This window comes from Gossypium hirsutum, chromosome A13, assembly GCF_007990345.1.
Source record: "Gossypium hirsutum isolate 1008001.06 chromosome A13, Gossypium_hirsutum_v2.1, whole genome shotgun sequence".
Classification (NCBI taxonomy): domain Eukaryota; kingdom Viridiplantae; phylum Streptophyta; class Magnoliopsida; order Malvales; family Malvaceae; genus Gossypium; species Gossypium hirsutum.
The window spans coordinates 90919974-90944213 of NC_053436.1; the positions used below are offsets into that span (position 1 = coordinate 90919974).

Consider the following 24240-nt stretch of genomic DNA (forward strand, 5'->3'; position numbering starts at 1 on the left):
AAATGAACGTGAAAACAAAAGAAAGGAAAGAAACAATTTAGTTAAAATTAAGAAAATAAAATAAAAAATAATAAGAATAACTAACTCTGCAGAGTAGTAAAAACATATAGTTTCCTCTTCGCTTAAACAGAGACTCAATCACTAGACCAAAGAGTATACAGAAGCTTAACCATTGAACCAGGAGGCTCATTCTTGACACAGATTAACGTAAAAATAAGCTTAAGTCAAGAGGTCAAGGATAGAGGTTAAACCAAAATAAACAATAAAAATTCAAAAAGAGAGATTCAAACTCTCGATCTCAAACACATAAATAGAACACTTAACCATAAATATAGAGACTTAATTATTGATATAATTTATCTAACAGATGTTCAAAATTTGGTGCGTTATAGCACGATTGGCCATTTTGGGTCTTAAAAGTGTTAAAAACATAACTTTTCATTTATTAAAGCTAAAAATGAAAACTAAGTAAAAACACGATAAAAAACATATAAATTGCTCGAAAATAAGCATGTTGAATGTAATGAGGAGACTAAATTGACACATCAATTTTGGTAAATAAAAAACACACAACGAGTTTTTGACGAGATGATCTGCTTACCAAGTGACTATTTGAGGTGTGTTGTCTTGTTATTAAAAGATAAGGCGTATCAGTGGTGGACTATTCACCTTACAGATGCTTAACTTGGCTTTGACATCCACTTTCCTATTGAACCTGCTTGGAAAGAGTTCGCTAAGGAATGGAAAAATTCGAATAGATTTTTTCTTGTTGATAACCTTGTTGAAACCAGTGTTGCCCCCATCACTGGATGTGAAAGGGATGAGAATGAAAAGGTAGAAGTGGAAGAAGATAGTGTTAACCCTAATGATGCAAGTACAAACACTTTATTTCATTTTTTATGTATTTCTTGTACTCTGTCATTCTATTTTGAAATGAAAAGACTAGCTTTTAGTTATGTCTTAAACATTTGATAACTAATTATGAATTTTCCTTACTAAGTTGTTGAATTAAGTTATAATATTAAATTACTAACCAACAACAAAGCCAATCGCGATTGTAAATTATTATACTGCTCAATGTAGATGCGATCTTAAATCTGCATACTCTAAAAAATATCAATTGGTTTAACTCTTAAGTAAACTGTTTGAATGGAATTACGATCGTAAATTGATGAACTCAAAATAAGTTTTTCATGATCATAAATCAATGAACTAAAGCTGTGATCGTAAATAAAAAAATTGTTTGAATGAAGTTACGTTCGTAAATCAACGAACTCTAAATGAGTTGTTTATGATTGTAAATCAATGAACTAAAGCTGCGATAGTAAATCAACGAGCTTTAAGAATGTCAGTTGTGACCATAAATCAACAAATTGTTTGAATAAACTGTGAATGTAAACTGGCGAACTCTAAATGAGGTGTTCATGATCGTAAATCAATGAACTAAAGTTATGATCGTAAATCAACAAACTGTTTGAATAGGGTTGCCATCGTAAATTGATAAACTCTAAAACTTATCCAATATTTCGTAATAATAAATGAAGTTACCAATAATCATAAATTTATTGAAAATGAGAATGAATTTCTCATACATTCAAGTGACGAGAGTTCTGTGTGTGAGGCAGAATAAGACCATCCATCTTTGCTATTTTTGTAACACTCGATTGATTTTTAATTGACCCAAAATTTAAGAAAGTTAGGATTAAATTGAAAGGATTAGTGAAATGTCGGGCTTCACTAGGAATTTTAAAATTTTAATGGCTGAATTGTGGTTAGTTGGATCTCAGTTCTGATTTAGTTAGATGGGAATCAATTGGTTCTATAATGGGAGATAAAATGATTAAGGATGAATGGTTGTGCCGATCTATAAAGATCGTGCCATAAGAGTATATATATGTGTGTGTGGAGACGAAATTTCTCAATTTTTTTCACACATTTTTCTCTCCATAATATCAACTTCTTCAGTCGCTCTGGAGAATAAGAGGATGTAGCTGAAGGAAGCTCTGTATGTTCCAACAGTCCTGTGCATTAAAGTCTAGTAGTAGAGAAATTGAGGAACTGGTAAGCTTCTTTACCTCTCTGTACTTGTGGACTGAATAAATAAGTGGAGTAAGAACTCTTAAAAACTTTTGTATAATGATCGATTCTGGGTTTTAAGGGTTGAACTCCTTTAGTTTAACCGATAAATGGTTGTCATGTTTAATTGCCAGGACAAAAGAGGCTCTGGTGTTCAGACAAGTTAAGTTGACAAGGATAAGGAAGTGAGGTGAGTTTTTGTACCTTGCATTTGGATGATAGATGGTGTTGTGTGACTTGCATGTATCACATTGGTGATGTATTGAGGTTACCTAAGGTATGGTGTGTATATACTTGAAGAAGGAGTAGGTTGTGTGAGCTTTCGCCAGTTGACTGTTGATTGTTTTATGGTAGATAATCTAGCGTGATGTTTGTTTAATGATAAATCACATTATATGCTTGAGTAATGTATGCATAGTGTGGTGGGAAGTGTTGAAGGGATAAATGAAGTTAGGATGAATAGAAATTTTTGTCAAATACCGCCATATGGTGTTGTTGAGTGTAAGTTATGATGTGCAAAGTTTCGGGCCTTACGGAGGGGACACTGTTGTGTTTGAACATCAAAGTTAGGAATGCTGAAATGGAGGAATAGGTGGAGGAATAGGGAAAATAGAATTCTGTTAAAAAATCGCCATACGATGTTGCTAAGTGTAGTCGTGATGTGCATTTCGGCGCTTGCAAGGGACACTTAGGTGTTCGAGCATCAAGGTGAAATGTGAAACAAGCCCTTCGGGATGACATCATGATGATGGTTATTAGGTTCCATAGAGCAACACCGTGACAGCAGTTATCAAGCTCTATGGGGTGACATTTCAGTAGCGATAAGGCCTTACGGAGCGATTCCTCAAAAGAGGTCTAAGGTGGAAGACCATATCTCGGCTAATGGAAACCAGTACAGTACAGTCCGCTGGGACAGTAAACATGGGGTAGTCTGACGGGATAGTAAACATGATGAAGTTTGCTAAGACGTAAAACATAGGGATCACATTTGGAAAGTTCACTGTTCAAAATGGAGGACAAGGGATTTAAGTGGAGTTTGTGGTGTGACTGAGGTGATAAGTCACAAGAATGAATAAGTTTGGTGTGTCTAAGTAACATAGACGACAAGGATAATGAGAAAATTCACCAAGGACAGTAATGAGTGATGCCAAGGTTATGTTTCAACCTAGTTAGAGTGAAAAGAGGAAGAGACTCCTTAAATAAGGGGGTATACGTAATATACGATAAAACAAGTTCGCCAGAAAAGTTGCGGATCCCAAATGGTTTAAGCAGACACAAAATAAGCTCTACTAGGATGTAATCATAGATTGTAAGCCGACTCTGGTGAGCCTGGTCCATTGAACTGAATTGAACTTTTATATGGTCTAGTTGATTTTGACCGAACAATTCATTTTAAGATCTTTCTTCTTCTTTTGTTGCTTCCTCTTCTGCTTCTGCCCAGCCTATCCTAAATTTCAATATCCCCCCTTTTTTTTTCTACTTGTCCCTTTCCCCTCAAAATTATGTCCCTTCGACTGCTCAATTCCAACGTGGCGAGTTAACTAGCCACGTCAGCTAGTTAACGGACCACGTCACCTATTCCATTAGGCCTGTAAACGAAAATGTTAGTGGGTGACTGATTTGTTATTTTCCTAAAGTTTAGTGACTGAGTTGAAAGTTGAGTGATTGTTGGTGTAGTTTACCCTTTTCTTTTTAAGTACATATGTTTGACACTCATTTTCGTATTGGATATTTATTTGTATTAAACACTCATACCCCAGTTTAAGTAATATAGATAGTTTATAGGTTCAAGCATGTGTAGATAGTTTATTTACAAGAATATATGAACAAAGCATTCTCAAAGAAAGTAGCTAGCTTTATTGGTTTTGGTTACAAAGCGACGATCACAACCAAAGGTTAAGGCTAATGGAGTCTTTCTTTTGGATCAAGAAAGATAAATGAAAGTTCTCCTAGTGAAATTGTGCCATTTTAATACTGACAATGTTATTTTCCATTTTGGTTGTAATATTTGCTTCCTTGTAGATATCATGTTCTCTGCAGGTATTTGCATCTACCCTTGTAATACTGACAATGTTATTTTCCATTCTGGTTGTTTTCTTAGTATTGAACTATTGGTTCATGCAAAGATGTCTGTGAAAGCTTTGGCTTAGGCATCATATATACTCAAAAATATATTATTATGGTATTTACATGACTTTTTAGTGGCATAACATATTTTTGACATATGGTGTGTAATATTTTCATTTCTTATCAAAGGATGTGGAACTGTTTTCTTTAATTATTAATAATGTTGTTTCTTTCTCAACACTTATTGTGAGAAGTGCAAAAGGTGTCCAATTTGTTGTGTTTCTATTGAAGAGCGACTGCCGGTTTATGATGTCTAGTCTCAAATTATCTGTAGAAAAGTTGATGTAATTTTTCTTTTCAAATAGTTTCGAATTTGCTTGTGATTTTAGATGAAGCAACCATTGAGAAGTCGGCCATTCTGGTTTCTCCAGAAATGATATACTTGTGTTTTGCCACTTATAAGTTGTAAATGGCTAGTTGCATTATGAAATGAAATTATAATGATTTTGACATATTTTGTGATAAATCATGGGTCTTTTTCCCTTTTTCTCTTATGAAATATAAATAAAGATGGGTTGCATTGCTCTTTCACCATCGTTATATAAATCATGGGTCCTTCACCATCCTTATTTATATTTCATAAGCAAAAAAGGGAAAATGACCAATGATTTTTAGGAATTATATGTTAGTCTTGGACTTTTAGGAATTATATGTTGCTTGGGTTGCATTATGAGGATAAAGAAAGATTGATGAGTTAAATTTTTTGGTTTGTGACAAGGGGAGAAAATGGTGGGACAGTGTGATTTGACTAAGGTCAAATGGAGAACTAATCAGAGTTGTTGAGCAGAAACAACCAAATGAATGCAAATATAATGATGCAATTGATGCTTTTTCTATTGTAAAATGTTGTACAGGAAGATGAAAATGAATTTCAAAAAATCTTTTAATATAATTTAATATAAAATATTATTTCTAAATTTCAAAAAATATAAAATATGATTTAATATATTTGTCATGGTAGTTTTTTTTTTCTTTTAGATATTTATCCTTCACACTTAAACATATGAATACTATTACAGTAATAACAATAATAATTCTATCCAGCCAAACTATTGTTATGCTTATTCAATTTCATTCCAATTCCTTTTCCACATAATGACTATTATATTATAGAGGTGATCATGGGCCGGGCCGGGTTGGGTTCGGGTCAGGCTCAACTAAAAATTTAGGTCCATTCATTGGGCCCGACCCGACCCGACCCGACCCGGCCCGCCCGTATTTATTTTTATATTATTTTATATAATTTTTAAATATATATAATACATTAAAAATACTAAAAAAAATCAAAATAAATATTTTCCAACAAATTAAAAATAAATTTTAAAAAATATGTAGACTTAAATAACACTAAGATAGATGCAACTTAACAAGCAAATACCTCTAAAATAATAATAAAATTAACAAATGTCTTTAAAATAATAACAAAATTAATAATAAAATAAGTTTTATACAATATCCAAATAATAACAACAAAATAGGAGCAACTAATATTAATATAGTAGCAAAATAGAGAGAAAACAATAAGAAAATAACATTCAAAAACAAAAAAAAACAGAACTTTTTTGTCATTTAGTGAATTCAGGCCGGGCTGGGCCCAGGCTAAAAATATTTTACCCGAGGCCCGGTCCATTTTTTAAACGAGCCTCATTTTTTTGTCAAAGTCCATTTTTCAGGCCTATATTTTTGTCTAAACTTCCCATATTTTGAGTAGGCCTTCGGGCCAGGCCGGATAACCTGACTCATGAGCAGGTCTATTTTACAGTTTTATTTCGTTCCAGTGAATTAAACCTGCTGTAAAAGTTGGATTCTTTCAAGAAATGTTCTCTCCAATAAACCTGTTGGAGATGAATCGAGAATTGCAGAAGAAAAAAAATGGAACCAAAAGTGGCTACCATCGTTGAACAAAGAAAGGATGAAACTGAGTCCAAGGTTGGTGATGATCACTCTGTGACAGACATGGCGCCGAAGATTGATTTATTAGTGAACAAGGTAATCAGCTTAAAAACTACAATTTCATCTCTGTTAGTTCTTATTCAAAGATTAAGATAAAAAATGATGAATTTCAAGTGCAAATTCAAAGCCTAGAAAATGGTAAGGCAATCTGATTGATAGGAATCTTGATTTGAAGATGAAGATCATAATAGGGATGGAGCTAAATTTGTTATATATATGGTCATGATTTGAATATGAAGATATAAATTTTTTTTTAAAATTTTCTAAAAATAAGGATTAAATTCTGTAAAAAAAATAAGGATTAAATTGGAATAATGTGTAAATATTCAAGATTAATTTTTAAAATTATAATAAATTGATAAAATATGCGAGGCCTAGATTTATCGTTATAGCAATTCTAAAACCAACACTACTAATGAAATTGAATAAAAGGACAAAAAGTGATTAGTTGCAGTTCACACCCCCCCCTTTAAAAATAATAATAACCGTATCGGTGATACCGATGGGGACTACTTGCTGAGGGGTCGAAGAAACATTCTGCGACTGAGTTGACCTATTTTTTGGAATTGAATCATTTGCCTGGACGGTGGCCACATAAGGAAGGCGTATGAGAAGCTGAGGTTCTGCAGAATCAATATCCTATGATCTTTATTTCAAACCTCTGAGAAGGTGTTGGTGAGTGGGCGTTTCAAGTAAATTCGAATCGACATGGCATTCCCTACTAAGATAAAAGTGATGAATCCAATAGTTGAGATGGACGGTGAGATTCCAATCCCCCGAATTCTCTCTTTCCGCTTTTTGTTTCTCTACCTTAACCGCTGATTCTTCCTTCCTTTCTAATGCAGGAGATGAAATGACTCGTATTATTTGGAAATCTATAAAGGAAAAGGTATTTTTTTTTCAGTTTGTTTTTGAGGTTTTTTTTTTCTTACATCTGTTTTTGGTTGAATGTTGTCAGCTAATTTTTCCCTTCTTGGAGTTGGATATAAAATATTTTGACCTTGGTCTTCATAATCGTGATGCCACGAATGATGAAGTTACCATCGCAAGTGGCGAAGCTACTCTTAAGTATGGCTTTGAAATCAGTGTTCATATGTTTGTAATTGTATGCAACATTTGATATCTTTGCTTACTTTGCTTTGCCATTAATTACTTTTGTATTTGTATTTTTAGGTATAATGTAGCAATTAAATGTGCAACCATAACTCCAGGTATGAGTTTCCTATTTTCTTTTCGTTTTTCTTTTCGAAGTTTCAAGAGTTCCAATAAAATCAATCATTACTTGTACTGAACTAAACATCTAACTCAACAAATAACTTAGTTCTATCTAATTAACTAGCTAACTATCCAAAGCAAATTTGAAGGGTGAGACTTGAACCTGAAATATGAAAGTTACCATCAGAATCAGTCGTTAAAAAAGTGTGGGATTCAAATTTGGGCAAGTGTTGGATTCACAATTGAGATCTCAAAATTCCAAGGCCTCAACCTACTATGGAGAGAGGGAAGAGGAAGAAATGAGAGATAATACAGTGGAAAAGTAGAAAAAAAGAAAAAAAAAATAGAAATTTGGACAATGCTTTTTTTCTTTTTTAATTTTTGTAAGGAGCAGAATAGGTGAAAATGTTTCCATGTCTCATGTTGTTGCATTGTAAAATATCTCATATCATCACGGTAATGGTGTTTTCCTAATGGAATTAGTAATTTTACACATTATTAACAATGTCTCCATGGAAGAGGACTGCAACTGTCTAGATTGACTAAAGAGGGTTTATCAAAGTGATGTACTGTATGATTTTTGACAGATGAAGGTCGTGTTAAAGAGTTCAACTTAAAGGAAATGTGGAAAAGTCCAAATGGGACTATTCGAAACATTTTAAATGGTTGGTGATTCTCACTTGGTATCATGTTGTTCTCAGTTTTTGGTTATTATTATCTGCTTTTGTTTTGGGGGGTTTTGAAACAGCTAAAATTATTTCTTTTTTTTTGGTGATTCCAGGAACTGTTTTCAGGGAACCAATTATCTGCAAAAATGTCCCTCGGCTTGTCCCAAGTTTGAGACTTCATCTTAATATATCTGTTTTATTATTCTTACTATTACTGTTATTTGTATTTATTCATCAAAAACATTACAGGTTGGACCAAGCCAATCTGCATCGGAAGACATGCTTTTGGCGATCAATACCGAGCAACTGATTTAGTTGTACAGGAATCTGGAAAACTTATGCTTGTCTTCGGTAATCTTGTATTTTTAATAGAGAGATTCTGTTAATTCATGTTTTGTATTTTGACAAAGATTGCAGATTTTCTGTAAAAGAAAACCTGAATCAATCTTCATTTATCTTATTTTATCTCATTAATCTCAATTTTTGCAGTTCCTGATAAGAGTAATGAGAAGAAGGAGCTTGAGGTTTTCAACTTCAAAGGTGCTGGCGGTGTAGCTTTGTCGATGTACAACACTGATGAGGTACATGTTCAACATGTTTTGCTGATTGTATGATCCAACAGGTTCCTAGAAGCAATTAACTATTATTATGGCTTTGAATTGGAAACAGTCTATTCGTGCTTTTGCTGAGGCTTCAATGACTACTGCTTACCAGAAGAAATGGCCACTTTATCTAAGCACAAAAAATACAATTCTAAAGAGTTACGATGGAAGGTTTGCATTTGTATTATATGGTCTTTTTCTCATTCTGAGTTATTACTTGATCTTTGTTACCATGTATTCCTATGTTTTGGTGATATCTTCTAATGTTTTTCTTTTTATGAAGATTCAAAGACATGTTCCAGGAAGTTTATGAAACTCAATGGAAATCAAAGTTTGAGGCAGAAGGTATTTGGTGAGATACATTACCCATTGCAGTTTGCATTTGTTCTTAGTTGGAGTAACTACACTGACAATGCTTATATTGCTGTGTTGTAGGTATGAGCACCGGCTTATTGATGATATGGTTGCTTATGCTCTAAAAAGCGAAGGAGGTTATGTATGGGCATGCAAAAACTATGATGGAGATGTGCAGAGTGACTTCTTAGCCCAAGGTCTATCATAATTTAAAATTATTACATCTGCTTCATATGTAATCATGATCAATTGCTTCCTGAAAGTGAAAGTAAGAAGCATTTCATTGAGATATCTCTAACAAAGGTTTTATTGTTATGCTTGATTTCTTTTGTTGATTTCCTAAGCACTTTTTTTTGGCATGGGACAGGGTTTGGATCACTTGGGTTGATGACATCAGTGCTGGTATAGTCTCTCTCTCCCTTTGAACCACACTCATGCTTAGACAGAAAGAAAACATTACCCATATGCAGAGCAACATAGTGGCCTCACACATAAAAGAGAGGAAAAAAAAAGACAAAAAAATCCATGCACAAGCACCCACAATGTAACAACAATTAGGGAATTTGTGTTTTTGTGAGCTGTTGGCGGGTCTTTCTTTTCTCTTTCTTTTTTTTTTGGGGGGGTGGGGGGTGGGGGTGGTATAAATATAATACTGATGAAGCAATCCATCATCTCTTAGAAGATAGATGTTTCAATTGCAAGCATACTTGGACAGTTAGCATAAAATCATAGTTACGAGGAAACAATTCTTATGTTAACATTGATCAATAATTCATTAAGTTTACATAGAGGTTTTACTAGCGTTGCATTATTGTAATTTGTAAATTAGTTATATAATTATTTTATCACAAACAAAATTAGTATAAAGTCATCACTGTTTACGAATACTAACGGAAAATGTTTGGTTTATAAGGTGGGTGCATATGCATTGTACAACTTTGAAAAAATTCATTATATTCGCAACGCGGACTACTATGACAAATCCCAGAACTTTGATTTTAAACCATTATCTTGTATTTTCTTTTTGGTTATGAGGAATTTGATTCCTTTTCAGATGTGCCCAGATGGAAAGACTATTGAAGCTGAAGCAGCCCATGGCACTGTTACCCGCCACTACCGTGTTCATAAAACAGGAGGTGAAACCAGCACTAACAGCATAGCATCAATTTTTGCTTGGTCACGAGGCCTTGCACACAGGTAGTGATTTGTTATTCTTAATCTAGTTATTGAATGTATGTAGTTTATTTTCTGAAAAGCTTGGAATCCTTATGATGGTGGTGTTTTAAGTCTGGGTTAACTTCTCTTGGAAACTAGGAACTCTTGATGAACAATAATGTGAAGGAAAATACACAATAATGTAAATCCTTGCATTTGGAATCATTTGCAATTTTTCATGGAAAACAATTTTCCTAGGCTGTTGGACCAACATTTTAGAAAATAGGATGGTTAACGCATGTCAATAAATTTCCTATAATGCCCTTGTTTGCAGATATATTACTTGAATAAAATTTTCTTAGTAATTCAAATTATACTGTGTAATAGACACAAAGTTGATCATATTAAATAGTCAATAGTATCTTAACTAAGTTTGATGCTCTCCACAAAACAAAATATATTATGATATAAATGGAAAAGGAGTCCAAAATAATCCTTATTGTTAAACTGTAATTTAAATTGCATTCAAGCACCTTTGACATAGATGACCTGTTTGTCCAATCACAATTTTGTCCATGTTAATCTCCTGTTATGGTCTCTAGTTATGGACCGAATCACTGGACAATTTGTGGGAAAATCGTTTACCTTAGCGGGGCTTTTTCCCCTTGTTTTTGTTTCTTCCATGCAAATGCCTTATGGTGAATGTGTAGAACTCTTCAAAGGGGGTCCCTTACCTTAGACTCCTTAGAGGAAGTCTTAAACCTCTTAAAATTGATTTAATCTGAATTTTATTTCTGCCAATCGGCCACTTGAATAGAGGTTACATAGGTTTACTTGTTTGAATTAAAGACTTATAAGCTAAGGAAATTAAAACAAGGATTCTAAATAAAGGAAGACACATAATATCATAAAGATACTTTTTATTAAAGAAGATCTCATTCTCCTAATAAAAATAAGCTAATCTTTCTGAAAATAATAATTAATGTCTTCAATGGCAAGATAATAATTGATGTCTAACATTACTCTCCTTTAAGAAAAAGAGCTTGTCCGCAAGCTTGAGATTGAATAGTTCGTGCATTTTTGGCCTGTTATTGCATGCAAGAAGATTTAGTTTCCCTACCCTCCTCTTGAGTCTTGATTCTGTGCAATATCGTTAGGATCTTTTCTCTCCCACCAAAATAAGTTTTTACGTTGGTGCCTGAACGAGTATGGACTGTCACAATCGTAGCAAAGATCCATGTCTCTTCATTCTGGCATCTCTGAACAAGTCAACCTTTTAAAAAAGGGACGGTTTGTCTTGCTGGCACTGGAGTCTCTTCTTGATGCCCGGCTCCCATCCGAATTGACTTTTGACACTAAGTCAATAGGTCTGTTAACTGTTGTTTTTTTCTCAAAAGTTCTTGTCTAGTTCATCGCCTGAATTGGAGATTTTTGTATCTCCACATCTAACCGAATGGAACTTGACAACCCTGTGGTAAATATGTCAACTTGTTGATCTACTCGCACAGATTCAGTACGGGCTAACAGCTCTTCAAATCGGCACTAGTATTCCTCTACTGTTCTTGTCTGTCTCAATTCTATCAGTTCTCCCAGGGGGTTATCACTCATCGGTGGCCGAAATCTGATCATACAGTACTCCTTGAACGCAACCAATGAGAAAGATAGAATTCCTCCTTTTCCATCAGGTAAAACCACAAGTGTGTGTCTCCCATAATGTGAAGCACTCTCAATCGCACTTAATCTACCTTAGTTGTTTTTTTTATTTGAAAAAATTTTCTCACACCTGTGTAGCCAAATTAAGAGATCTTTCGTTCCGTCAAAGGTTGGAAAGTCTTAACTTTATATATTGTGACACCATTCTTGAGCCACTTGTTGACTCTGCCCTGTTCTCTTGTCTATTTGGTCAACTACCTGCTTTGTTGACACTGCTGTTACCTCTTTCAAACCCTCTTTCCCTTTCAGGATTCTGGTTGGAAGCTATCAATTCTTGTATCTGCAACGACAACTGTTGCGATAGCTTATTTTCCAACTTTTCAATGCTTGCAGCCATTGTAGAATTCCCTTTTTCTAGTTTTGCATCAAAGTCTCTCTAAGGTTGGAATCGTCTGTGGTGTCTGGGTTTGAGGCCAAATTGTTACAGTCCTGAGTTCTGGATCAAGTCACAGACGATTTATAGGAAAATTGTTTAACTTAGTGAGGCTTTTTCCCTTGTTTCTATTTCTTCTGCGCAAATGCCTTCATGGTGAATGTGTGGAACTCTTCAAAGGGAGTCCCTTACTGTAGACTTGTTAGAGAGAGTCTTAAACCTCTTAAGATGAGTTAATCTGACTTAGTTTTATTATTGTAATCAGCTTCTTAAATAGAGATTACATAGGTTTGCTTGTTTGAATAAAAAACTTATTGAAGATAAATCTGAATTTTTCTTATTCTTAGTACTATTACAACCTAATATAGGCTAAAGAGTGGCTGGAATCACAGTCCACTAAAATAGAAAACAGAATTCCTATTAATGAGGAATCCCAACAAAACAGGAAAGTGAATAAATTACAATAGCTAATTCCTAATAAACAAAAACTGAATCTGATCTTCTCAATAAATAAATAAATAAATATTGACCCCTTTTTCTACACTTATAAGCTAAGGAAATTTAAATAAGGACTCTAAATAAAGGAAGACTCCTAATACCATAAAGATACTTTTAATTAAAGAAGATATCCTAATAAAAATAAGCTAAGATATCTATAAAAATAATAATTAACATCTTTAATGGCAAGACAATAATTAACGACTAACATCTCCCTTAAGCATTCACTTTCTAACACAGATGATAGATTGCATAATTTAAACTTGAACTTCTAGATACAATAAGGCGTGATAAATAAGTCAGATTATCTAAATTAGTTTTAACTCCGGTTACATTGATGGAGCATCACCTTGAGGTTTTATTAGGTTTTCTATTACTTAGAGATATATTTTGAGTTTTTAGATTATGACCGACCATGCATAGATCCCATTGCCCCACCCGATTTTGATTGTGCTACATCTCTTAATCAATTTGTAGGAAGCCGAAAATCTTTGCTTTTTGAATAATCCCTTTACTTAAGTAGATCACTCTACTCATGGCATCAACAACCTTGTTCTTTACTTTTTACTTAAAATTGCTTTTCCAGTAGTATAGCTAAACTTGTCTTGTAGGTTCAGTGTCTTCCTTGATGCTCTTCTTGATCCACCAATTCAGGCTTCAGGATAGCACCCTTCCACCTGTTCAGCTTCATCTGTTTCACATGCAGCCAGTGCCTTTATTATTTCCATCCTCTTTTCACCTCTGATTTAAGGTTTGATTGACAGTTTTACAAGCAAAACAAAGATTGTGATGCCCATGTTAGCCTCACATTCCTGTATTTTCTTCTATTTCTCTTTTTGATATCTGATATCCTGATGCCTCTCTAGTCGGAGCAGTGTCACAACTACCATTGCTTCCTCTGATATGATTTTATCTATGCTTTTCATTCCTGTTTTGGTTCTGAATTCTGATATAAAACCTATTTCATATATATATATATATTCTTTTTACTGTAACAAGGAGCTTCAGCATGTCTGTGGCTCTGTGTTTCATATACCGATGACCTTTCTATTCCCTTTCCAAGTGAAAACTTGCTTTTCTTTTCCTAACGTGAAGATTTTTTGTTCTCTTATAAACCGAGTCCTTTCTTTTCTTCCTATCTGGATATAGATCTTGAGCCTAGGATGGAAAGCAATATATGTTTATTATAGGTTGAAATTACATTCTGAAATACTGCTGCGGTAATTCATGTATAATCTGATTCTGATGGCTCCTTCCACTGGATTATGAACTTCTGAAACCCTTCATATTTGGTAAATACTATTTCATTGTCTAGAACATCTTTGATAAACTTTACCTTACATTTTAAATGTGGCAAAGATGCTGCTTTCTTGAAGTTGTTATGCCCTCCATAGATCCTTGGTAAGAAGCAAGGTCTTTTGCGTTAAAGATGTGGATAATTTCTAAATCTTATGGCAACACCAAAAAATGTAAGCTTTTGAATTGAGTGAAGTTTTGTTTGGGGGAGCAGTTTCTTCAGGAAATGTCTCTGGTCATTAATAACCCTCTTGAAATAAAATCTCTTGTAGCTTTTGTTGCAAACAACAATATTTTGTTAAATTTAATCAAGAATTTCCTGAAGGCTGGATGTATTGAGGAAAATAAATTTAATGGGATGGTGCGACCCATTAACGACAATTTATGAATTGATTGGATGTTAAATGGCAAATTCTTCAATAGATAGTATCAAATCCCATTTAGAAAAAGGCTTATCAGCCAGACGACACAGTGTTCACCTAGATTTCAGTTGAGAACGTAGCATCCTATATCTGAGGCACAGAAGCCAAGATATATTCCTTATTGGAACTTCAGATTTGCAAAATCGAGAGAAGATCCAATTGCATGGAAATTATATCGCTACAGTTTAAACTTCAAATGCAGTTTGTTTAAAACGCTTGTATGAAATTCCAAGATTTTGCCAAGGAATTTCCGTATGAAACGATACACTACCTTAAGAACGCTAAATTTTAATACTGCTTGAGAGTTGAGACATGACAATTGCACTTAGGCAATATAATGTATATGCAGGGCAAGGTTGGATGGCAATGATCGACTGCTAGATTTTACTCAAAAACTGGAAGCAGCCTGTGTTGGAACAGTTGAATCTGGGAAGATGACAAAAGATCTTGCGCTTTTGATTCACGGTCCTAAGTAAGTTCTCTCTACTAGCTTTCTAAAAGTTTTGCTGCACCTTAGGCAAGTGTATGTGAAAATAAATTCATGTGTTTTGCAGGGTTAGTAGGTCTCAGTATCTAAATACCGAAGAGTTTATCGAAGCAGTAGCCAAGGAGTTGAGTAACAGAATGTATGTGAAACCAAAGTTGTAAAGCATGCGTGTATTGTGTGCCCTCTCGTCTATCTTTTAGCTTTATTTATAATTGCGAATAAATAAGGTCTAGTACATGTCCTGCAATGCATGCCAGTTCTATAGATTTATAAACAAATAATGTATTGAATCCTACATAAACATTGTAATAAGTTGAAGTTCGGGACACTTTATTTGATTGAAACAAATAAGTCTCGATTATGTTTAGAGTGTTATTTGTCTTTTATAAAGTACCTAATTTCAGTGAAATCAAAGACGTTGAGTTCATTAATCTGTATGAACTATGAACATGGTGAAATTTCCATTGTGTGCGTTAGGAGATATTGGACTTTTGGATATTTCCATTGATTTCCCTTTGTAGTTTTTCACATTAGAGACTGCACGGCAGGCTTTCTAAAATGTCTATAACTTAAGTCCTGAAGATAGTTACTTTTGTAGTATTTTTCTAAAGAGGTGAAAATTTGCAATGATTTTTTAAATTAATTCCATCCAATATCATGGAGCAATTCCATTGGATTCTAGAAGTTTGTATTCTTAAATTCGTTACAGAAACCTAAATCTTACATTTAACGTAGTATTGTTACAATCATATCTTTATTTCCATTCAAGTACAAATCTTATCCTGTTATCTGAATACATCGATCTCGATTGATTTTGTTTTATTACTAAATATTATATTTTATTAAAAAAAATTTAGATAATTTGTAAATTTAGTTAACATACTATCTTATATTAAACCCAAGTGAAACGAGAATTTTAACCACAATTTCATATAAGTTGATTTAAAAATTATATCTATATTCTAAAAAAGTATTATCTTGGAATATAAGATTATTATGAGAATATACAATAGCTTGAACCAAATAGTCTTGAAAAGGTTTGGTTCAAATGATATAACATTATCAGCGTATGATTGATTTCTCATGTAAGTAAAAGGATTTGTCTGGTCTCTCTCAATTTTGATATTAAACATATTGGTTCTTTTTAAAAAATTAGAGTAATTCAATCCCTCTCAATTTTGAAAGTGAACAGTTAAAGGATAATTAATATTTTTTGTCAATTGGTATAATAACAAATGTAGCCTTCAAAGTTTACATGTTCTATCAATTTGGTATTGATTTAATAAATTTATCCAACAATATTTACATATTCTATCAATTTGGTCTTGATTTAATAAATTTAGCTCACAATATTTATACTTTTTGTCGACATTTATATAAAATATAAAAAATTAATAATTAAATTTATTATTATACCAATAAAAAATATACAATAGACATAAAATATTAATATTATGATCAATTATTATTAGTTGCTTACGTTCGATACTGATAAAAATTAAATTGCTCTAATTTTATTGAGAGGTACAAATTCAATTAATATAGAAATTGGGATGCTCTAATTTTATTGAGAGGTACAAATTCAATTAATATAGAAATTGGGAGGAAGGGAGAGTAGTTTTTACCACTAATGCATTAAGTTAAATTTTGCAAAAGTTCAAAAAGTCTAGAGGAAAATGAAGACAAGTGGCGTGGGTGCGTGTGAGACAAAACAAGAGGGCGGGCAAAACAGAGCAGATCGATAGCCCAACTTCATTACCTCCCGATGCCAAAAATTACTGTGAAATAGTTTGAAAAGCCATGGATAAGGAGAAGAAGGAAGAAAGTAGCGCAATTCACCCCGCGGTTGCGCCACTGTCCTACTTGTTGGGCACATGGAAAGGCGAAGGCGAAGGAGGATACCCCACCATCAACTCCTTCCGCTATGGCGAAGAGCTTCACTTCTCTCACCCTGCGTCTGGGAAGCCCGTCATAGCCTACTCTCACAAGACCTGGAAACTCGATTCTGGTCAGCCTATGCACTCCGAGTCCGGTTATTGGCGTCCTAAACCTGATGGCTCTCTTGAAGTTGTCATTGCTCAGAGCACTGGCCTTGCGGAAGTTCTCGTATTCCCTTCTCCCTTTCTCTCTTCCCTTGTCTTTAACCTCCGTTTTTCTTCTTTTGTTTGATGTATGTTTTATTATATCAGAAGGGGACCTACAGTGCAGAGGACAATGTCATCAAGCTTCATAGCCAAGTCGTAGCCAATGCTTCCAAGGTATTCTTTTCTTTTCCTCTTTTCTCATTCCTCAGCTATATATTTTGCTATCATTATGATTTCTTTTTCCATTTCTATCTCTATTCCTCGTGCTCTTTGAATTTGTTTTGCTCAATTTCAAATAATACATTTCCTTTGTAAAATTGGGTTGGAGTTCCATGTTCAGTATGTTGTGATACTGCCTGTCGTTTGTAGTACCTGAACCTCTAAATCTTGAATAAAAACCTCTGTTTTTGGCATCTCAAGCATGGCCCTTGATACATTTTAGCTCGCTGGCCCTAGCTTTTTGGTTGGGGGAGAGTTCAGGGTGATAAAATCAAGTAAATTTTGGTCAAAGTCATTTCTAGCTATGATGAACTCTGTCTTCCTAATCCTTTTGCTCACTTTTTGATTATCTTTACTAGTGAGTGGTGACTTAGATATACGAACTGTTGACACAAAGGGATATTCTTCTGTGCTTACTAATCCTTAGTAAGTTTAAATTCTTTTACTAATGTTCTTATAATGTCCCACTAGATACACTTTGAAATAGTAACAAGTATAAATAGTCATTTGAAATGTTTGAATGTGTAGCTTAGGATACCCATCTTTTCACGTTTCTGCATAAAAATTCCAAGTAATCATTAAAGTTATGGGGTTGGAGCTCCTTTTTCGTTGAAGTTGGGTCTAACTTGAACCATCTATGCCCTTGCCAATAGCAAATTATTTTTAAAGCATGAGCACAGACAATTAGTTAATATGCTACAATGTAATTACTTAACAGAAGCAGTAGCTAAAATTTCTTTGTTGGTTCTTGTTCTGATATAACATCTTCTTCTATGATAGAATATAATGGAACTGAAGGAGAACCTGCCCTTTTCTAATTCAAATTTATGCTTCTGGATAAAGTATAATTCTCCACTATGCTTTACAACTTTTGTTATCCACATTTCCACACACTCGTCCTTGATACAAGAAGCAACTGTGCCCTTTCTCCTTGGATTTATTAGTTCTACTTTTTTGTTTTTGCTCACGGCCTATGATTTATACCTACTTGAAACTAATCTTAATGAACTTATTCAAATAAAATTTACTTTGTTCTCTTTTGAGTTCCTTGACAATGTTGCTGCTCATTCCACACACTTAGCATTTCTGAAACTGCCACATCAGACTTGGGAATTCCCAACTATCCAGAATAGTTGTCCTGCTAAATTATGTGCTTGTTTCACTTCATTTTGAGTTATATACCGTTGAGATATGGCGCTCCTTGTTTTTATTGTCATGATATCATTAACATAGCCTCTTTTTATTACTTTAGCCTTGGATTGGGTGTTATACAGTTGACCTCACTAATGATCTCAATTTGTAATTGCATATTTTAAGAATAAAATGGGATATCATCGTGGAAGTCATAGATATGGTTCATGCTGGTGGTATCACTTAGGAGATGATTGTTAAAGCCGATTCTGAGGATGAGAAGGATGGCTTGAAAATCTAACCAAATTTTATATAGATACCAAAACCAAATAGGATTTATTTTTTATTGACATGGTTTGCATTGGTTTGAAGAAAATAAATAGTGGCATTGGTGAGAAAACTAACTAGGATTTCACACAAAAAGTTCTAGTATTTAGATGGGAATTAAAAGAGTAGTAAAATATATGATAAAGGCAATTTAGCAATGGATAGTGATTTATGTGGAACAACTTTTATTTTGAGAACCAATTAGTGTTTATGTTCAAGAAATCATTGAGCTATTAAATGAAAACATAGTGAAAAATTCGGAACAACAGGTTGGGTAAAAGTCAAAACTTAGACAAATGGAATTGAAATATCATAGTTACAGGGAAAGGGAAACTATAAAGAGCAAGGAAAGATGAAATGTCAGATCAACATTTTAAGGTTCTTAATAATCTATGAAGTTACTAGAAACTGAAATTTGAAGTTACCAACAACAGGATGTTTGTAGTTGCCAAGGCATGAGAGTAGGGAATATGATGTGTGCATAAAGATGGCAAGAGTGATGAAGTTAGTCCCTTGGGGTCCTAATCTTATAAGTAGTTATCTTTAGAAATTAGATTTTTCTTTAGTATTTAGCTTCTGTGATTCTCATTTTGTGAACTATATTGATGTTTATCTCCTTAGGTTATTATTATTATTATTATTATTATTTATCAATCAACATAAAATTTTCTTATTAGTTAATCTTATCAAGTTGGTTGTTTATGCTATAAGAAAATTTCTTATTCTCTTTGTTGCTATGAACCAAGTGGCCATGTTTACCTTAAGCTCAATTTAGTACTAGAGACAGACTTGAACCATTATATAGATTTACAGGTCACATTTAGGGGTGAGTATTCAGTCGAATCAAGCGATATTGAGTGAAAAAAAATTTGAGTTAATAAGGTTGATTTGTTTTATTTTGTGAACCAAACTTGACTTGAAAAATTACCGAATTGTGTCTAATGAAAAGAAATTCAAGTTAGATTCGATAGATCTGTTCAAGTTAAAATAAATATTTAATTTTATTTAAGCATATAAAGCAAGTGGTATAAAATTTTAGGTGACTTGAGAGTCCGCTTAAAAACCACAAATCACCCACAAATACAGATGCACAACTTTTAAGTGGAAAATCGTTTGATAAGAACGTAAAAAGTACTGGACTAGGGTCCACCTAAAAAGTTTCATTTAACCACAGCATTACAATTTTTTAGCTATCATAAAACAATGAAAGTTCAGGTTTTTCACAAAAAATTAAGATTTTTGTTTAGGCTTTAGATTGAAAAGCTATATTAGTTAGATGACTAATTTAATAATTCAAAACTAGCATTTACAAGCCTTTTAGTCATTGTCAAAAAATCTGCTCGATCGAACCATTTGATAATTTAATCGGTTTTTTCGAATCGAAGCAGAGTTGGCTCACCTTATCAGATAATAGGACGGAATTTTGAATCATTGCCACCCAAATCTTAGACAATCTCATAAATGTAACAGATCACAATCACAATGAAGCTGGGAATAAGATCTGACCTGCATGGTATGGAAGCCTGCATTGGGCTGACACATGCTCTGTTACTAATGGTAAGTAGTAACATTCAGGGCCTAAGCATATCTAAGCCTAGAATGTTTTGAGCCTAAACCATATTACCCTTGAAAGCTTAGCTCAAGTTGCTAGTTTTGATAGACTTAAATCATACCTCATAAGGAAGAGAAAGAAAAGGTGAAAGCTAAAGCTTCTTTTTTCACATTGGACCACCACATTTACCGTATGAGGAAGAGAGAACATGGTTAGAAAAGTCAACCGAAGAAAAAGTCAACAAATCTAGTACTCTCTTACATGGCTATACCAAATAAAGAGCAAAGGCATAAAATGAAGTAATTCCTCCACAACAAACATGAAGGGGCACATGAACTCCACAGAAGTGGACCAATAGGCTAGCCAAATACATAAAGGTATTAGGGACATCAGTACTTTGCCCCCACAGATCCCCCTATTTTGCCTTTTTATTTTATTTTTTTAACAAGTGACGGGATTCGGGTCACACAACTCTAACAGAGATAAGGTCCCCAATGTCACAAGGCTTGCAAAATTGATGCCACAAATGCCACACAAAGAAAGAGTGCAAGCCACGTACACCTCAAGAGGAAGAAAACACTGACATCAACCATCGTGTCAACCATTTTTGAAGGGAGGGATAACACAAAAGGAAGGCCCAAAGAAATCTTGAAGACTCTTTGAAAGACCATAAGGAAGTTCAAGTGGAAGATGTTATTAAAATAACTTTTAACACCTTTAGGGATGATGTGAAGTTCTTTCAAGTGGAGGATGTTATTAGAACACCTGAACACAACACTTGAGAGAAACCTTCGAGTGGAGAATGTTATTGAAACATTCAAACTCTTGGAGATGATGTAAAGACCTCCAATACAGAAAGAATTTGTCAAAAAATTTCAAGGACCGAGAGGATCAACAATACGAACCCTAAAACAAGTGGAGGTCATTACTAAAACACTTTGAGCATTTGGGGAGATGATGTGAAGACCTTACATACATAGAGAATGTTATCAAAATAATTTTGAAGACTTGGAGAACTAATGATAGGATACTAAAATAAGTGGAAGTTGGTCACAAAAACACCAAACGCTGGGAAGGATAATGGGAAGACCTCCACGGCATAGAGAACACCATAAAGCAATCTTAAAGACTTGGAGAAAAAAATTCAATGACAAATAACCCCGAATACGTGGAAGTCGTTGAAACTTTTGAACATTTAGACGGATGATAAGAAAACTTCCAATACGTAGAGAAAGCTATACTTGTAGAATGTTAATGGAGAAAACATCAAACAAGTGGAGGATGGCATGGAAAACCCTAAACAAGTACCAAAAGTTTAACTATGGCATCAATAATAGTAAATTTCTCATGTGCATAAACTTCTTGAAAACACGTAGAATAATTAAGTTAATAGAAAACTTTGCACCAAATTCCTCATTTGCCGTGATAGATATGATCTTGCTTCTTAGATTAGGAAGATTAAATCAATGGAATCTAAACAAGATAGCACTTCAGTAAAGCATTTAGTCTCAAAATGTAGAGATTCTACTTGCATATTCCCCACATTCTCAGGTTTAGACAGACCATGTTGCATTATGTCTTTTGTCCCTACCTATTTGTTATCACCTTTTGATTATTTGTTGTGCTTGTTTTCTATGATGGAATTGAAGTGACTGGGTTTTCCCCAATTTTCAAGCATTATCTCATTCGGCCTACTTCATTCTTTTCAATCATTAAAGGCATGCATATTTGCAAGTGGGATCGATTAACTGCAATCCAAATAAGAGAAAATACCCTAACTAATAATCTACGGTTGTACATTAGGCAGTTTGAGACTTTTGTTTCTAGCCTAGTTTGAGTGAAGAACATAGTGTGGATGGCATATGAAGAATAAAGTGGAGCCTTATTAACAGCAGTGCATTGCTTTTTTTGTTGAGCAGGTGAGGGAGATAAGTCGAGTTTACAAGATTGTTAATGGAGATCTACATTATGTTGTTCAAATGGCTACCAATCTTACAACTCTTCAGCCACATCTTAAAGCTGTGCTCAAGAAGCTGCCATAAAACTTCAAAGTAAGTAGTTTTTCATTTCGTTGGACCGGATCAGACTATTTTTTATATAATATCCCTAAACTCTGGTCCCGGTCAAAGGCCAGAGGCAGATTGTTTTGGCTACAAAAGATATTGCAATGTGGTGGCCAAGTCACAATCTCTGGCGCAGAAACTGGATTATCGTGTACTGAAGGCCAACTCATTTAAATGTTGACTTAAAACAAGTCCCAACTTTCTTATAAATTTAAAAAATAAAAATAAAAATAAAAATAAAAAACCTTCATGACAGACAACAACTTATGTTGAAAAGAAATGGTAATGTCTTACTTTAGGGTGGGTGCAGTTTGCAGATTGAGAAAATTAAGATGAATGAACAGCTGGATCATTCATCGACTTTGCATTACTTGACTAAATCAACTGTTTAAATCCTTAGCATTTGGCATTGGATTTACGTTAATTCACCACTATCACATTTCCAGTCAGTGTGTGATATTCAATAAATTTAGAATTCCAATATTTTTAACATTGCCAACTTTTCTTTTTCTTTTAAATTTCTTAAGTCTTTGGGTTCTTTTGTAATTTAAAAAAAAAAAGAAAAAGAAAAAAGGAGAAACGTTTTGTGCTTTTCCATGTTTTTAGTTGAGAGGCATATGCTGAGCCAACTCCCATCTCATTTCTCATGTGATGTGAGTGAAACCTTTGAATGCGACGCAAGTTCCTTAACAACTGTGGGTTGGAGATTTATGATTATGGAACAACATTGTCTTTCATTTAGTATTCAATTTCAAAATCTCAAACAAAGCATTTCAATATGATTAAGGATTAAAAAAATATGATTTTATTGTCCAATCCAATTTGAATGTGTGCTTAATTTTATTTTTCTTTTACATTGATAATGAAGAAAAGATGAAGTAATCGAGTATAGACCTTATTAATTTGTTTCTCCTGCAACAATTTATCATAGTAGCTTCTTTTTTTTTTCCTTGGAAATGGTTGCTTGTAAGTTTTGCACTCTGCCATATACATGAAAATAGTTGCTTTTAAGTTTTGCCTTTAAATATTTTTAATTCATCCGATATTATAGCTAAAGGGGTTTATATATATATATATATATATATATATATCTTAAATGATTTTAATTTATTTAAAATTTGATGTTGAATACATTAACCCTATAAAAGTTATTAAATATGATCTCAAGATTTTAATTTAACAACAACATAATATTAAATCAACGTCATTGTCAAATCTGTAGATAAGATATTAAAAAAAAAAAAAGAGGAGGAAGAATTTCCTTGTTTCCGTCTCCTATTATCTCTCTTCAATAATCCCTAACTAAAAGGATGACTGGAGATGAAATCATTATTTTGTTTACAAGTATTTAGACTCTTCTAATTATTATTTTTAAAACTGTCTTGTATTGTAAAATTAAGCAACAAATCTTAATATCAGTATAAGTGGCTAAAGTTGATGACAATGCTTCTAGTTAAAGGAGTCTCCTACGTTTATCAACCGATTTGTTATAGATGCATTAAAATCGGCTTGAATAAATTAAAATTCTTTTTCGAATTTTGAGTTATTTAATTTTTTTTTTTTAAGTTTAAGTAATTCAGTTTCTTGAGTTCAAGTCGAGTTAATTTTACAATTAAATTAACTCGAATAATTCGAACAATTTTTTATTGGTGTAAATAATCTTTTAGTCCCTGTTAATTTCGAAAATGAGCAAATTAATTTCTCTAACAAAAAATACTGAAAAATTCAAAATAATTTTAAAAGTTTAAATATTTTAAAAAATTGAAAATTTCATAAGATTTTTTAAATATATAAAATTAAAAATTCTAAATTTAAAGAAAAAATAAAAATAATAATTTTGAGACTTAAACAAGTAAATTATCAATTCAAGTTTATCGTATTATTTTCCTTTATTTTGGTTTCAAAGAGTTCTCAAATTATATTTA

General features: G+C 33.3%; 2 protein-coding genes across 3 annotated transcripts; both read left to right on the forward strand.

Annotated features, from left to right (window-relative positions):
* The first annotated feature begins 6035 nt into the window (after positions 1-6035).
* LOC107893548 (isocitrate dehydrogenase [NADP]) lies at positions 6036-15370 on the forward strand. Its single transcript, XM_016818579.2, has 15 exons — positions 6036-6916; positions 7002-7045; positions 7115-7224; positions 7330-7367; positions 7959-8036; positions 8153-8206; positions 8289-8390; positions 8529-8620; positions 8709-8812; positions 8925-8993; positions 9077-9192; positions 9363-9397; positions 10050-10192; positions 14802-14924; positions 15007-15370. The coding sequence occupies exons 1-15, from the start codon at positions 6865-6867 to the stop codon at positions 15098-15100; spliced, it is 1254 nt and encodes a 417-aa protein (XP_016674068.1). The 5' UTR covers positions 6036-6864; the 3' UTR covers positions 15101-15370.
* Positions 15371-16552: 1182 nt separating this feature from the next.
* Positions 16553-22570, forward strand: LOC107893549 (UPF0678 fatty acid-binding protein-like protein At1g79260). Of its 2 annotated transcripts, XM_016818581.2 has the most exons (4): positions 16594-17045; positions 17129-17197; positions 22172-22303; positions 22387-22570. In XM_016818581.2, exons 1-3 carry the CDS (start codon positions 16740-16742, stop codon positions 22292-22294), a joined length of 498 nt encoding a protein of 165 aa, XP_016674070.2. In that variant the 5' UTR covers positions 16594-16739; the 3' UTR covers positions 22295-22303; positions 22387-22570. The 2 variants fall into 2 exon arrangements, with proteins under 2 accessions (XP_016674069.2, XP_016674070.2); XM_016818580.2 differs by having other exon boundaries at positions 16553-17045; positions 22172-22570.
* The last annotated feature ends 1670 nt before the right edge of the window (positions 22571-24240 follow it).

Coding starts and splice junctions, on each gene's coding strand:
- LOC107893548 (XM_016818579.2), top strand. CDS start 6,865: ATGGCATTCCCTACTAAGATAAAAGTGATGAATCCAATAGTTGAGATG. Junction 7,046..7,114: donor GGAAATCTATAAAGGAAAAG/GTATTTTTTTTT, acceptor GAATGTTGTCAG/CTAATTTTTCCCTTCTTGGA. Junction 8,813..8,924: donor CTAAAGAGTTACGATGGAAG/GTTTGCATTTGT, acceptor CTTTTTATGAAG/ATTCAAAGACATGTTCCAGG.
- LOC107893549 (XM_016818580.2), top strand. CDS start 16,740: ATGGATAAGGAGAAGAAGGAAGAAAGTAGCGCAATTCACCCCGCGGTT. Junction 17,046..17,128: donor CTGGCCTTGCGGAAGTTCTC/GTATTCCCTTCT, acceptor TTATTATATCAG/AAGGGGACCTACAGTGCAGA. Junction 17,198..22,171: donor TCGTAGCCAATGCTTCCAAG/GTATTCTTTTCT, acceptor TTTGTTGAGCAG/GTGAGGGAGATAAGTCGAGT.